This window comes from Mixophyes fleayi, chromosome 10 (genome assembly GCF_038048845.1).
Source record: "Mixophyes fleayi isolate aMixFle1 chromosome 10, aMixFle1.hap1, whole genome shotgun sequence".
NCBI lineage: Eukaryota > Metazoa > Chordata > Amphibia > Anura > Limnodynastidae > Mixophyes > Mixophyes fleayi.
In genome coordinates, this window is record NC_134411.1 from 29,081,590 (window position 1) to 29,097,094 (window position 15,505).

Consider the following 15,505-nt stretch of genomic DNA (forward strand, 5'->3'; position numbering starts at 1 on the left):
AAAGTAACAAACCAGAAAGAAAGAAGGGAAATAATTTCCGCTGCTGGGTGACAATGCCATAAACACAGGTACGATCACCAGGTGCCAATTTTGCCTAGGAACACTGCTAAAGAATTTAATGACGGCTAAATAAGGGTCAATAATAAAGGTAATTTAGTATATATTAGGCTTGTTGCTCCAAATTACAGAACAAAACCCATTTGGAAACTCTAATATGTATACATTCTGGATAACAGATCCCATACCTGTATTTAATAGTGCACCAAAAAATGTTGCCAATCAGGGAAAAATCACCTGTTTCTTCCTCTAAAATTAACATTGAACTCAGTTATTTTAGCAAGTCTCACTTGTGCTTTAAAAAACAAACAGACAGACAGACTGCATTATCAGAACCTCCTTAATTCACAAGCACTGGGACCTGGCTTGATAAGGTCTGTGGGGCTTCAGCGTTAATCAGTGGCTTTGAGTTTTGAATACTGATTCATGTGTGTTACAAAATCTGGCCAAGTGAGTTCATGTTCTCTGATATTTCTTTTGCATGCTGCAGGGGACACTGACAATGTGTATAGAGGCTCCAAGAAGGAGTTTGGTCATTTAAATTCTCTTCACTAAGTCTGAAACGCGTCCTCTTTCTACATCATTAATACACCCTTTTTCTGAGTGCTCAGAGGAGTAGGGTGCGTTTCATCAAACCGTAGGATTTTATTTTATTTCATTTAATTTAACCTCTTCACCGCCAATGCTGCCCACAACATTGACAGCCTCATGGCAAGAGTCGGATGTAGGGGGAAGGGGGGCTGAAGAGGTACCCTGTTAGTGCTGCCTCCACTGCTCCCTGCGAGAAACAGCCTCTAGAGGCGGTCATCTTGGTCAATTGCGCTGTAGATACTGACCATGAGCGCTGACTATGTAAGTGAACTCCCTCTCCCGACTGGAAGCTCCAATAACCAGGCCATGCATGGAAGTGCACAGCTTCAGTGTTAGAGAGGTGAGTCAGGCCAACAGAGGTCCGTCCACGTTTAGTGTCAGACTTTGGGGGGAATATGCAAAGCCTAGCACATCCTTCTTGACAGCCCTTCCTCAAAGTGAAGGGCCAGCCAAAACTGTGGACACATGCCAGCTTCTACCCTATATTAGTGTAAGGGAGGTTGTCAGGTCAAGGGAGTAATCCAGTTACATCTGGAAGAAAGGCGTTTGTTTCATTATATGTGTTCAAAATGTAAATAAACTATCAGAGGCCAATGCCTTATGCACAGCGTGAAACGCTGAGAATCACGACACCCATACAGAGAGGCCATGGATCTTGCAAGATCAGCCTGGCTAAATATTTGGTCCAGTCTACGAGCTCACAGAGGTCACCACACGTTCCTGTGGGGTATGCAAAGAAAATCTCCCTTCTGCTGAATCCTCAGTGAGAAAGTCAGTTTATCACCTTTTACGACTCCACCCGATGAGGAGATTGGGACCCAAAGTCTAGTAAATTATGTCTAAAACCACGTTAAGGTTTCCTCCTCTTTAGAAAGGATTCTACATTCCGCCGTCCCTGCTATGGTTTTGAAAGGTCCAACAGTAGTCGTCCTGCGAGGGTTCTCCTCTCAGGAGGAGGAGGCAGCAGTGGTCTTGGACAATGAGGATTTATGGCACTTGGTGGAGGATTCCACTAGGCGGCAGGGTGTTGATGATTTAGTGCAGCAACAACTAAACATTCAAGACAGCGAGGAGTTGGCAGTGCCATACAATACGGTGGAATTCTGAGAGCTTGATTTGGACATATAGGATAGTGGATTGAAACGCCATTCTTTTAAAGTCGTGATTTCAGCTCTGTCTCCTTTCAGAAGAGGCTGGTACTTTATCAGAAGTGCAGGATTCTCGCAGGGAGTTATCCACATACAATCTCTACACAAATCCTCCCATAGCTCATTGTGTTTTGAACTTCATCTTGAGTTCGTTACTGATCTCAATAACTCTTTTTTACAGGAGGATAGAGCTGACTTGATCACAAAGCCATCCTGCCAGTCTAAAGTAGTTTCTAGGTTTCATTTAAATCTGGGCATTGTGATTCCAGCAAGATCAATCTTCAGAGAAAGAAGCTCCGAGTTTTCATATGATTCTTACATGTGCAGTAGGCCTGCATTGAAGCAAACAACTGCTGGATGGATGATCCAACCGGCTTACATTGGGACGGGAAACATGTTCATCACAGTTTAGAAGCATATTCTGTCAGTTCTGTGAGCACCTTCTGGGGGCCACAGCACGGGACCCAGCTGAGCAGTTGTCTCGGCCAGCTGTCTGATACTTGTTTCATAAGTTTAATATTTTCGCTAGTATTTGGTGCCAGTTTTGGACAGAAGGTGCTGTGTGCTGCAATTCCTGAGCGTAGCCACACGGATGGGCAGCTTTGGGAAGTCTCCATTGTCAGTGTCTCCCATTGGATGTAAGAGAAAATGGATTTTTGTACCTGTGTTAAACCCTTTTCTCTGAATCTGTTGGGAGACCCTGTCCTCACCCTTTACTCTCCTGTTCTCCTGTAAAAAGTTTGTTTATGCAGAATGTTATTTCTTCCTCTTCATTCCTTTCCTTTATTCTCTCCTGTGGGGCTTAGCTATAAAAATAACCAAATTCCATGTGGGGAGGGGATATAGAAGGGGGACGAGTTTCAGACTTGGTGAAACTCCTGTTTGGACCTGGTATGCCCCCATCAGATTCAGAGAAAAGGATTGAACATAAGCACAAAAATCCCATTATAAAAGTGCACGTCACCTGCATGCAACGGAACTAGCCATTTAGTAGGCTAAACCAATATTCAGCCTACGTATTCAGAACTAGTGACATTACTAAGCCATTAGGAATTTCCTGCCTCAGTGATGTCATAACCTCCTACTGGACTGATAGGCTACATTTTAACAAATATTGCTCAAGCCCAAAAAAGTGCTATGTGCATTTTCATTAGGATACAGGTACATTAACAGACTAATACTGCTGATTCAAGTGAAACACAGAAAAGCAGGATGAGTTGGTTAACTTAGAATTTAGACAAAAATCATAAAAGCACAAAACTGGTTATGATGTTAACAAAAATAATAATAATAAAAAATAAAAAAAAGTATAGAAATGAAGACTAGTGAAGACCATACTGCTGTCTGTTTCCGCCACAAGATAACGCTCCGGGGGAACGCATCAGCAGTACGACACTAACCGGTATAAAGGAACCTGCATGCACAAAACTGATGGGAAACTTATGTCCTTAGTGGCTGAACAAATCACAGTGTGGGTAGAAGTGGGTGACGTGGAGGAAAGCTGAGTGCAGGGCTCATTTAATGGTGAAGAAACAAAAACAGAAAGAAGATGGAATCATGCTCGGTCCATGTTGATAAAGCAATAAGACCCCAATAATATATTTATATATAGTGGTAGATAAGGGGGTTTAGGGCAGTTCCCCAGGGCACAAGCCTGAAAGAGACCCCAGACCTAATTCATTCAAAATCAGTGGAGCAAGCAAGACCTTGACCAGAGATACACCGAGCTTGGGACGTGAGTGATTGGCTGCATTATAAAATTAATTTAGGGGGGATATTTTTCTGTTTACTGGGGAAAGAAGACTTGGAAGCATTAGATTGCTGAGGATATAAATACTATTGGCAGCTTGATTACTAACAACGCAATGATACACAGAGCAACCAGATATCAGCCTTCATTAATTTAACAACACCACTTTGCTAAAATGACATTTGATTGGTGCTATGGGATACAGCATATAATTGTTATTAAATGGACTCCCCATATATATTGCTATATTATAGCTTATTCTGTGACTTAGTGACAAGCTACACATGTGATATCATTGGACCGGGGTCAGGTCTGGAAATATGGCTGATAGCATACAAAGAGTTTGTTCACAGCCTGCACAGAGGGAGAAATAACACTATGGGGTAGATTCAATTCCCCGCGTTGTTCTTTAGAACAACGTGAGGTGCACATTATTACCGTTAGTTTGGTAATTTTGACGCTGATTAACGGTAATAATGCGCATAACGGTAGTACCAATAATGACCTGCGCCCCACGTTGTTCTAAAGAACAACGCAGGGAATTGAATCTCCCCTTATGAGGTAGATTTATCAAGCTGCGGGTTTGAAAAAGTAGAGATGTTGCCTATAGCAACCAATCATTTCTTTAGTACATTCTACAAAATGACAACTAGAATCTGATTGGTTGCTATAGGCAACATCTCCACTTTTCAAACCCGCAGCTTGATAAATTTACCCCTATGTGTCGCATATAGACTTCCCTGTACTGGGCACTATCAAGCAGGGAAAATGAGACTAGTGTCCCTTTAAATAATTCCCTTTGTGTAATGAGATTTCAGAGCATTCTAATGAAAACTGAAACGCTTAGGTTGTCAACAGTGCCCAATGGTAGCATTAATCAGCCACCGCTCATATAGCAATTATATCACTGGAAATGAGCCCTCTGTCTGTTTCAGAGTAGAGGGTTTTAATTTTTTTTAAAGGCCATATATTGTCTCACGGATGTAAATAGTACAATAAGATTAATTACAGATAGATAGTCTTTGTTGGGTACATCTCTAATCAGTGGTCAAAGTGGAAATTTAGAAGTGACGGTACAAAAATGTAATGCAACCCCCACTTCAACCACTGCCTCTAACAGTAAACAAATATACGCTGTATGCTAAGGGAAGGGCGCCTTTAATGGCCATAAGCGTCTCTCTCGCAGTTGCTACCAAGCTTTTCAGAAGTGGCCAGCTGCCCTGTTATATATGTATGTATTACTATCCATCTTATTTGTATATGGAAGCTGGGCTATAAATCTGAATGGCTTTTATCAAGAAAAATCATTACGCAACCATCGCTTGTGGGATGATTCTTATCACCTTTTGGATTTGTTTGGGGTTTTGTAAGTGTCCATAGGGTGTAGTCAGCCAAATTGTGAGCTGAACCAATATTCACGAAAGCAAGGCCAATCACAAGCTCAGAATTGCAGCAACATCTGCAAAATTCCAGGTGTGGCAATATGCCACTTGCTGCATTCGTTTACAATCTTCATCGTTATGTCTGCCAGCACTCACAATCACTAGTAGAATAAAGAATATGTTTCCAACACCTTTTCTTCTATATAGATGTCAGGTGGGAGAGGATGGAACTGGGGAGCTCTGTGAGGACGTTAAGTAGAGGGTCAAGCAAAACTGGCCTTGTGGGGGCAAAAAATATTACTGAATATTGGTTCACAACACACGTGGTGTGTTGACATAATATCCGTCTGTATAGGCAGAATATGTTCGTCCAGTTATACTGGAGAATATTGGAGATGGATGTAAATTGTGTAAATGCCCATTTGTTGGATACAATAGTAAATTAAATATATTATCAGACCTATTATCATTTAGAGTTGTGGCCAGTACAGACTCTCTTATATGTAACTATTAATTTAAATAAGGGCCTTTAAAAGATAATAGAAGATAAATTACATATTGTTCATCCACGAGACTGTTGTAAAGAAATGTGAGGTTTTTGATTTAAGGAATACTACAGCTTACTGAATTTATAGCATTGGGACCAGCAGCTAATGGTCTATAACTATTCAGTATTTAATCATTCTCTCCTACGTACAAGTGTAAGTCAATGCAGTAATACATTTCAACAGAACTATTAGACCTTTACATTGAAGCCCCAATCACCATGGATTTGTACTTATGACACATTTCTATGATCAAACACAAAGCAATTCGTACACATGCACAGAAAGTGTCTCTTTCACTCAGTGTTAGGTAAAGGTTTATAGCTTGCAATTGAAGAATGTGGCCCCCCGCCCGTATTAGTGCCACCAATGACCAGCCCCAAATTGTAATAATTTGCATACAGAGGTGGGATATACCGAGGCGGAGGAGAGTAAAGGGGACTAACCATTTCCTCATGGCTTACACCCATGGTGGGCGACATATTGGACCGCTCCGATAGCGCCCATCTGTCTGTCTTAACGAGGCCACACTCTGCAATTGCAGTGAAGCATAAGATCACAAAATGCCCCTGCACCTTCATGACTGAGCCCAGACATGCCAATTTGCAAGTTAAGCTATGATTGATGAGCATCTAATTAAGAATTACTCTACTGCGTAGATGGAGACATAATTGTTTTTTAAAAAGTGAGAACGGTCTTTCAGTTTATAATTGCCACAGCCTGCGCCCCTCTGGGCTATCAAGTGCAATGATGCAGTCAGCTGGGTCTAGTCTCATTATCTGCGATATGCACACAAGTATTGGGAATTCTAGAAGAATAAGCATACAGGAGTAAATATTTCCAGTGTCAGCAATTGTTTGAGGCATCTGGGTGACATATGAGACCTGTATACAGGCTCTGTGAATGCTCAATTCTGACACTTTATTTCTATGGGAAAGGACTAGTTGAGAATCTACTCCTGGTTAGGAGGTAAAGCCCCTTAGAGGTGGCACGCAGCCCCTGGGACATGTTTTATCCACCAGTGATCTATACTTTTGCCGCTAATCCTTCTACACAATGTAATGAAGGCTGTTTTCTGCTTTAGAGCTGGTTGAGTCAGAGGTGCACTTTAAATCGATACCCAGAAAGCTAACCCTAAGGCAGACCATAGTTTGTGGCAGAGAGCCAGACGCAGCAACTAGACAGTGACATTTTATCTTGTGATGGAAATAAGAGAAGTTACCTTCTCTTTCCTCTTCTATCTGAGCCATCCTCAGGGCTCTAACAGACGTCTCTTCTCTCTCGTGGTCCAGGCTCATGTCATTCTCCGGGCTCATATCATTCCATTCCAGCAGCTGGTTCTGTAGCTCGTCCACACTGCCCGACTCGCTGGTCTGCAACCATTACATACATGTCACATACGCAGAACAGAGCACTCTGGGTAATGTGGGATAATGCTTAACCTCTTCAAAACCGGACAACTTCTCTATAACCAGGCAAATATCATAGGCATGCCCTTTTTACATTCCTCATTTTACCCAAGCAAATGTTGCATTGTTTATTCATGTTTCTGTTCGTATAAGTAGATTTTTATTTTACTTCCAATAGCTGCGGAAAACCAGAAAGACAATCACAAATTATACTTTTCCATAATGTTTCCCAATGTAGTCTTAGGCTACAGGGTTACTGAATGTGTGCACCTTTATTCAAGGTTTCAGTTATAAATACAAAAAAGGGGACGTGGCTTTTGTTTTTACCTTTTTTATATAATTAGCGGAAAACGAAAGGATTCAGAGACCCAAAGAGGTCCCTATTTTTATTACTAATCAATCCAATGCAAACAGGATCTATTAGTAACTACTATTAGCTATTACATTGACAGCTAATATAATAGAGCAGCATTGTCAGCGTCAATCAGTAATCAGGGGCGGTGAGGAGGGCAGTGGAACATGACGCTCTCTACAAGTCACACATGCTACTGCCTTATGGATTCAGTAGGTAGACAGGCAGCGACGTCAAATGATGACCCTACGAAGGAGATGCCAATCCGACTCGTGTGCATGAAGATCCGACCACAGCCATTAATCGGCACATCATCGGGCTTCAAGTGAAACTTTACTTTAACTTTCTTTATGGGGGGAAAAGGGGATTGAGGATGTGGGGGAGAGGTGTCCCCAAAAAGTTGTTGCACTGGAGCCTGAGCTACTTCTTGATGGTCTTTACAGTAATGCCATGCATAGGATAACGGATTCACGTCCTTAACAGGGGGCGAGCTGTCCGGGGCCACACACTATATACAGAGACTGAGAATCCCGCCCTCTTTCGTTTAACACAATCAGAGTGGCCGCCAGCAGCCTCTGTATAATTACCTTTACTTTGTACAGTGAACGCATAGGAGTTACTTCCCTTATTGAGCAATATACTTCCATAGACACACTGGGGCACAAGGCGAGCACATTACAACACACTGTACACTCTAACAGGTCATTGTGTATCGGGTAGAATCATGTGACAATACGGGAGGTGCAGACAGTAAGCAGCTTGTGACACAGGACGCTCCCAGTACAGATGACAGTTATACAGCATCACAGGGAGACACATGGACGTAACTCACCTGGGAGTCTGCTCTCTTTGCCACATGCTCGAGATCCGCCTGCAGCTTCCTCTGCTGCTCCTCGTACACCACCAGCTTGGCCAGGAGTTGTTCTGTGAGAAATTAATAATAAAGGAAAATCAACCAGACTCCTACATTAATCTCTCAATCTTCTGATAGGTAAAGAAGATGGGGAAATCCCTGAACACACAGACTGCACTACCTACAAACTACATCAGATTTGTATTTTACATAAAAATCCAATTTCTGTCAACCAGAGCACAATATCTAACGCCAAACATTACTGGCACCTGTCCTAGTCATGTCTGACATATCAACGTGGGGTCAAAATCAACTTCCACCTTATCTGGTAACTGTATATATAATGTTGGAAATGTATTAAGTAATATAACGAATATCCTAAACTTTCCTTAAGAAAATCTCCAAGTGAGTCCTTATATCCGACTATACATGCAGTGCTGTGCTATGACTGAAGGGGGAATTTAGAAGTAATGGTATGAAAAATATAATCGAAATGTGCTCGGGAATTGAACTCATGACCCCAGTGCTGTGAGAGAGAAGTCCTAACCACTGAGCCACCATGTTGCCCATCTATCTATCTATCTATGAAGGCAGCAGGGGAAGTGTCAGTATGTGACATACCACCATATACACCCCCACTTCCACCATTGGCTATAACAGTAGTAATTTCTGGAATGTTGGTATATTAAGTTAACTTTTCATTTCTTAAAAACAATTGACTGTAGGCAATCAACAGCCTGATACCAAGTCTTCATACCTTTAAACTAAAGAGATAAATCTATGAGTCAAAAACTAGATTACCAATTAAGGGTCGATGGATAAATTACAAGACGTTCTGTAATCCCCAGCAAGCACATTGGCGTTTAACATAGAAGTGCTGACGGAATAATACATTAGGAACACGCAGCTATTTTTCAATGTCATTTAATTAAGACATATTGATCCTTGGAGGACTACGCTGCACATACATCACTGAAAATGTTTCCTGAGCTTTCCGTACAGTTTCTGGGATCCTTATAACAAGTATGAAAATGTCTGAGAAATTTATAAGAATGAAGATGAGCAACAGACGCTAATTACAAGCTATATTCCATGTGGACCTATGTGAACGGATCACATATATGTTTAGACAACAGAAATCACATACTTAAGCTGCAACTCCCGGGTGACATTCAGCAAACAGAAGACTGGTGAAGATGCATTGTTCTTACAACGACCACAAATTTACCATTGATTGACTGCAAATCTGCGACCGACCCCAGCTTCATTTCCAGATCTCTCTTTTCTTCCTCCAGCTCCAGAACACGGACATTTAATAAGGACATCTCCTGGCTCTTTCCGTCAGACTATAATAAGAACACACATAATGTAAGGGAAAGGGATGGGAGCTCTCTAACTTCCAATTATTACTTGTGTCATGTATAATGGAAACACCGGAGAAGAAGACCAAAGCGTAGAGTGTTAGAATGGTAGAGAAGAGCTGGAGGACAATGTGACGGTTCTATTGTGTCTGAGAATCAGGCAGAAGTGGGAAAAAGAGAAAGGTTCTGAGATAAGACAAATGATCGGGTACTTGTACAATTTTTAGTTCTTCTTCCAACTGCCTGATTCTGGATTTTGACCATGCCTTCATTTTAAGGAATTTAGCCTCTGATTTACTTGCCTCTTCAGTCTTCAACTTTACTTCACCTGAAAGAACAGAGTATTAAACACACGTAAGTCGTGGCGTATATTCACATTCAAACCACGCATCTTTTTATTTATGATTTTCGTATACACAGCTATGGGATAGAATATCTAAAATATTCAGGAATTACAGATTTCAGGTTAAAGCTTTTGTTTTCCGTAATTTGAAGCACCATGCCTAGAATATGCTGAATTACATTTAAACATTGCCCCCATATTACTCTACACTGCACTAGTATTTCCAACTGCTCCGCTGTGCTCCTCACAGTGACTGTAAGAGGAGGAGCTTAGTGACATTCTCAACATATTCTGCATAACAGGATTCTATATAATAGATATCTTACCTGCACACCTGCAAAATTAAACACTAAATAAATACAATTACGTGTATTTTTCCCCAAACTAAAGCAGGAAAGCATTGCAACTTTTTAAAATCAATTTACTTTGTTTAAACGTAATAATTTTGTAAGTTTTTTTTCTCATTTAGATGTTCCATGTAGGAGTATGAAACAATCTTACTGTTTATCATGTACAGTTATCATAGGGGAAAGCTGCATTGTCATTTTTCCTTAACTCATTGAGAGGTTTCTACATCACAGAGCTCCCTCTATTGGCTTATTTAGGAATCCCATATCTAGCACCAACAAATTCAATAAAGTAACTGCTGATGCCACACACCTCTGTGTCTATAGAGTTACTAACCATCTTTGTACAGTAAAAAACTATTAATTACTCAACCTAAATGAAGAATTGCATTCCAGTATCCTCCTTCCCCCTCTACTTTCTTTCCCTATAATTGCACCCCACCCCCCCCCCCCCCCCCCCCAAGTGAGATTCTAAGATCGATCTGTTTGCTGTCTTGTTTTATGACAAACGTTATGTTGCGTATTTCAAATATTATCATTTATAGGGGTGTATTCAATTGTTGGCGTTTCCTGCGGCGTTAAAAATATTATCGTTATTACAGCAATTCCCACCCGGATTTCAGCTTGCAGCTCCCTGAGCTGCGAGCTAAAATCCAGCGTTAAAGGTACCGTAATAACGGTAATTACGAGTAACGCCAACAATTGAATATACCCCATAGTGCATTGTGTTTAACTCCATGCTTGATCATAAAGATTTTGATGCTGGCTTACGTCTTGTACCCCCCCCCCCTTCCTCTTTTCTTCCTGTAACCCTAACCCTGGTTATTTTCTTGAAATTCGAATACAATGTAATATATATATCTATATATATCACAAAAACACCACACAACACCTTTGTAACAGTGATGGAGTGTTCCGGGTCTAATAAAATTGCATATGTGTTCATCCAAGTAAAACCTGGAGAAAATAAAATACTTTTATGTTTTGTTTTTGCATATAAAGTCAAAAGTGCTCCATTATAGCATAGCAGCATTAGTAACAAATCAGCAGCATAATAATGAAGTCCTCATCTTGACATGAATGGAGAAGAGTTCATGATAAGACTATTACTCTATTACCTTGTAATTTGGTAATTGCAGCATCCGATGTCTCTGCTGACCCAGCTCTGATGTCTCCTGGGCTCGCCAGTCCCTGCAGCTGCTTCTGAAGTTGCTGTATAGTCTGGAATTTCTCCTGAATTTCCCCTTCGTGCTTCTCCTGGATTTCCTGCAGTGCTGTGTTATGCTGGAGGCCGAGCGTCCTCAGCTCTGTCTCGTGTTTCTCTATCATGTCTTTGAGCTGAGCTCTCATTACATGCTTCTCCGCGTCCAGCTTGGATTGCAAGTTCTCTTTCTCCGACAGAAGGCGTCTGCACTTTTCATTCATTTCCTGCAAAATAAAATGACTCATCCTATACTCGTACCGAAATAACAATCAAATCCTGCTGCGATGTCACCGCACTGTGTGCAATGATCATAGCACTAAATAACAACTCCGATCATCCATTGCATGCATCCATCAGCAGCATCTGACGGTGTCTATCTCTTTCCTGTGTCATTGTCACCAAACGGTCTGTAAGCTGGTTGGAGGAACCAGTGTGTGAATCCAATCTACATAGAGCTAACATCTGCAGAGTAGGTAGCACAAAATGACTACATAACAGTGTCTGTTACCCAGAGCAACTAAACTAAGCAGAATAACTCCAAGGGGACCAAATATATGTCATTATCTGCTAAACAAAGTTCACAGGTACCATGTTGTATTGGCAAACAGGTTTGTTTGCGTATAATATATTTAATATAAACAGGTTTTTACTACTTACATTAAACTGATGATCTTTACTGTCCAGCTCCTTCTGTAAAACATCAATCACCTGGTTCTTCCCCAATAGCACCTCTTCCTCCTCGTGAAGTTTTTGTTTCAAAGCTTTGAGGAGCTGTAAGGACAAATAATTCTATGTAATTTACACAAGATATAAAGTATCTGTAGAAATGGGGAGGTCTATTGTCACTGCTTACACTTGCCAACTTCGGATTTTATTACGCAGTTGTGTATTATAAGGAATAACGCACCCCACCTACTGTACCATTATATATATATTGGGGGGTTAGAGACAAATTCTTCCAGCAATTTGTGGACTGAAGGATGACGTTGAAAAACTAAGATAAAGAGTATTACTGCTACAGACAAACATGTTTACTATACATAGCAGCAGACTCAATGTTACCATTCCTAAATAAAGTATGTGGACTTAGATGTATACCCAGCATTTTATTGCTAATACCTTGTCTGTATGGAATGAACACATTCCAACAACCAAATACCTTGATTAATGGTCCACTACTGACAACGCATGGTCGCTTAGTGGTTAGCACTTCTGCCTCACAGCACTGGGGTCATGAGTTCAATTCCCGACCATGGCCTTATCTGTGTGGAGTTTGTATGTTCTCCCCGTGTTTGCGTGGGTTTCCTCCAGGTACTCTGGTTTCCTCCCACACTCCAAAAACATACTAGTAGGTTAATTGGCTGCTATCAAAATTGACCCTAGTCTCTCTCTCTCTCTCTGTGTATATGTTAGGGAATTTAGACAGTAAGCCCCAATGGAGCAGGGGCTGATGTGAGTGATGATGATGAACTGTGTGCAAAGTGATCATCCAACCAAAAAACATTGTAGTTGAATCCTTCCAGCCACAGAAGTGTTTGGTCAAGTTGAAAATAGATCCAAGCACTGGAAACTGATCTGTCTGCGTGGGCACCATAAGTGTATCAATAGCAGACGGCCACCACAGGGCCGATTGGAGCAATAACCGGGAACAATGGCTTGCAATCAACTGCATGGCAAATGAAAGTTTATGTACCTGTGAATATTAGTATGTATTTTATAGAAGCCAAGGTGTATTTAAGGTTTAGTAGTCCTTTAATATCTGGTATGTGGACTACTTAGTCATGTCCTGAGTTTAAAGGTCCTTGTAAAGAATATCATGAAGGGAACATGCAGCAATCGTGTACCATGACGCTAGAGGACACGTTGGCTGACTAGACGCTTCTGGCGCTATATATACCTGATGAAGATCGGCGCTGGCATCAGATTTTGCCGCAAGTTTAAAGATCTCTTGGTCGTGTTTCTGCGCCAACTCCTTCATCACCTTCTCTTTTTCCAGAATCATGTTCTGATAAACCCGTATCTGAAAACATGGAAATTAAAGAACTGAGTGTCTTTATGGGATAACAGCAAACTATACATATATATTATACATACACACGATATATATAGATATATATAGATATATATATATATCTATATATATATACACTCATAGGTGACAGCTGGTGCCATGGCTCTCTGCGGCTGCAAAGCATTATGGTTATATTCCCGGGCGGTAGCTTCAAGTCTGATCATGTGACTGCTAGTTTATTATTCCCAGGTGCCTCCTCTGCCGCACGTACCAGTTTTTAGCACTGTCATGGTATTGTGGCACCGATAGGGGTATTTAAACAGGGTAAGTTGTTTATCTCTTTGCTGCAGTCTCTAGTAGGTGCCGTAGGAGCACAGACATGGGCGTTGGGCAGATTAGATATACTAACGCTTAGCTGTTAAGTACATTGATGCATCGCTGCTTTTTTTATACAACAAACTTTTTCAATTTTTGTGCACTAGCTTCCTAACAAATATAAAAGGACTGTTTATTCTATCTATAGCATTCTTCTGTAGGCCATTGTGTGGCTTCTCTTTATCGCACATATATCAATATGGCGCCAATTTTTTCTTTTTGTATAACATCTGTCTCAGTCTATCCATTTATAAGACCATTTTGGACAATGTCTCTTTTAACAGATGCTAAATCTAGCACTGCATGATGTTAGCTTAAAGCTAAAGTACCCTCTGCAGAACAACCACATAAACCAATTGTGAGATCATCTAAGAGCTACAAGTACCACAAATAGGGACCTGCTCGGAACGGACTACTCACGTTTTCTGTGTACATGGCTTCCTTCTCCTGGAACTGAACCTTCTCTTTGTTCAGGAGGACTTTTAAGCTTTCTCCCTGCTCCTGAAGGAGACTGTATCTCTCTTCACTTTCTCCAACCTTCCTGGTCAGGTTCTGGATTAAAATCTGAAGGTCCTGGTCAGAATCTTTTGGCGTCACCGGCTTCAGGGATAAATGACAAGAGTAATAAGTTCAGCAACACGAGTATCTAACATATCACCTTGCACTGTCAGTACAGCTGGAGCAGCCTTTGTTGGCTTAATGGACACTAAACCTAAAATACAAGTTGGCTTGTAAAATGTAACTACTATTAATATTCACAAATATATATAATCATCACCACTAACTCCGCAGCGCTGTACAGAGAAAACACTCACATCAGTCCCTGCCCCATTGGAGCTTACAGTCTAAATTCCCTAACAGAAACACACACAGACAGAGACTAGGGTGAATTTAATAGCAGCCAATTAACCTACCAGTATGTTTTTGGAGTGTGGGAGGAAACCGGAGCACCTGGAGGAAACCCACGCAAACACAGAAAGAACATACAAACTCCACACAGATAAGGCCATGGTCGAGAATTGAACTCATGACCGTGCTAACCACTTAGCCACCGTGCTGCCCCATATATATGAACACGTTTCAGATATGTATCAGTACTAAAAATATTTACTTTCCTAGGGTTAAATGTATTAAGCTGAGAGCTTTCCGGCGGGTTTGAAACACCAATCAGATTCTAGCTATCATTTATTTAGTACATTCTACAAAATGATAGCTAGACTCTGATTGGTTGCTATAGGCAACATCTCCACTTTTCAAACCCGCCGAAAAACTCTCAGCTTGATACATTTACCCACTAGACTTCCTATGGGTAATCCCACAAAAACATGACAATTCAGCCAACACTCCTTAGTATACCGATGTAGGTGCATGGTCTACCAATGCTGCAAAACCTCCAAATAACACAGTTAAATAAAGACCCAGCTCACTATGATGATTGCAGGTTTCTGTGTTTATTCTGACGTTTTGGAACACTTCAAAGTAGATTTATCAAACCTTCAACAACAAAAGAAAAAAAAAGGGAAAGTGGAGGTGTTGCCCATAGCAACCAGATTCTAGACATCATCTATCTAGTACAAGCTAGAATCTGACTGGTTGCTATGGGCAACACCTCCACTTTTGCTTTTTAGAAGGTTTGATAAATCTACCCCCTAATGTCCCTTTAACGAGCTACAGCCAAACAAATGCACATGCTTCTGTAAAAACCCGATAGAAGAACACAGTCAACCAATTGTAACCACCTTTTGCAGAATTTTTAAATGTAATTAGAAGCTAGTTT

General features: G+C 41.0%; 1 protein-coding gene across 1 annotated transcript in view; it reads right to left on the reverse strand.

Moving 5' to 3' along the window:
* LOC142103914 (uncharacterized) overlaps positions 1-15,505 on the reverse strand; it is a 57,830-nt gene that overhangs the window by 33,646 nt on the left and 8,679 nt on the right. Inside the window, exons 7-14 of the mRNA XM_075188295.1 lie at positions 14,149-14,328; positions 13,240-13,362; positions 12,000-12,113; positions 11,257-11,566; positions 9,667-9,776; positions 9,316-9,433; positions 8,067-8,158; positions 6,696-6,846 (exon numbers count right to left, since the gene is read on the reverse strand). Coding sequence (XP_075044396.1) covers positions 6,696-6,846; positions 8,067-8,158; positions 9,316-9,433; positions 9,667-9,776; positions 11,257-11,566; positions 12,000-12,113; positions 13,240-13,362; positions 14,149-14,328 — 1,198 coding nt within the window. The remainder of the gene's footprint in view (positions 1-6,695; positions 6,847-8,066; positions 8,159-9,315; positions 9,434-9,666; positions 9,777-11,256; positions 11,567-11,999; positions 12,114-13,239; positions 13,363-14,148; positions 14,329-15,505) is intronic.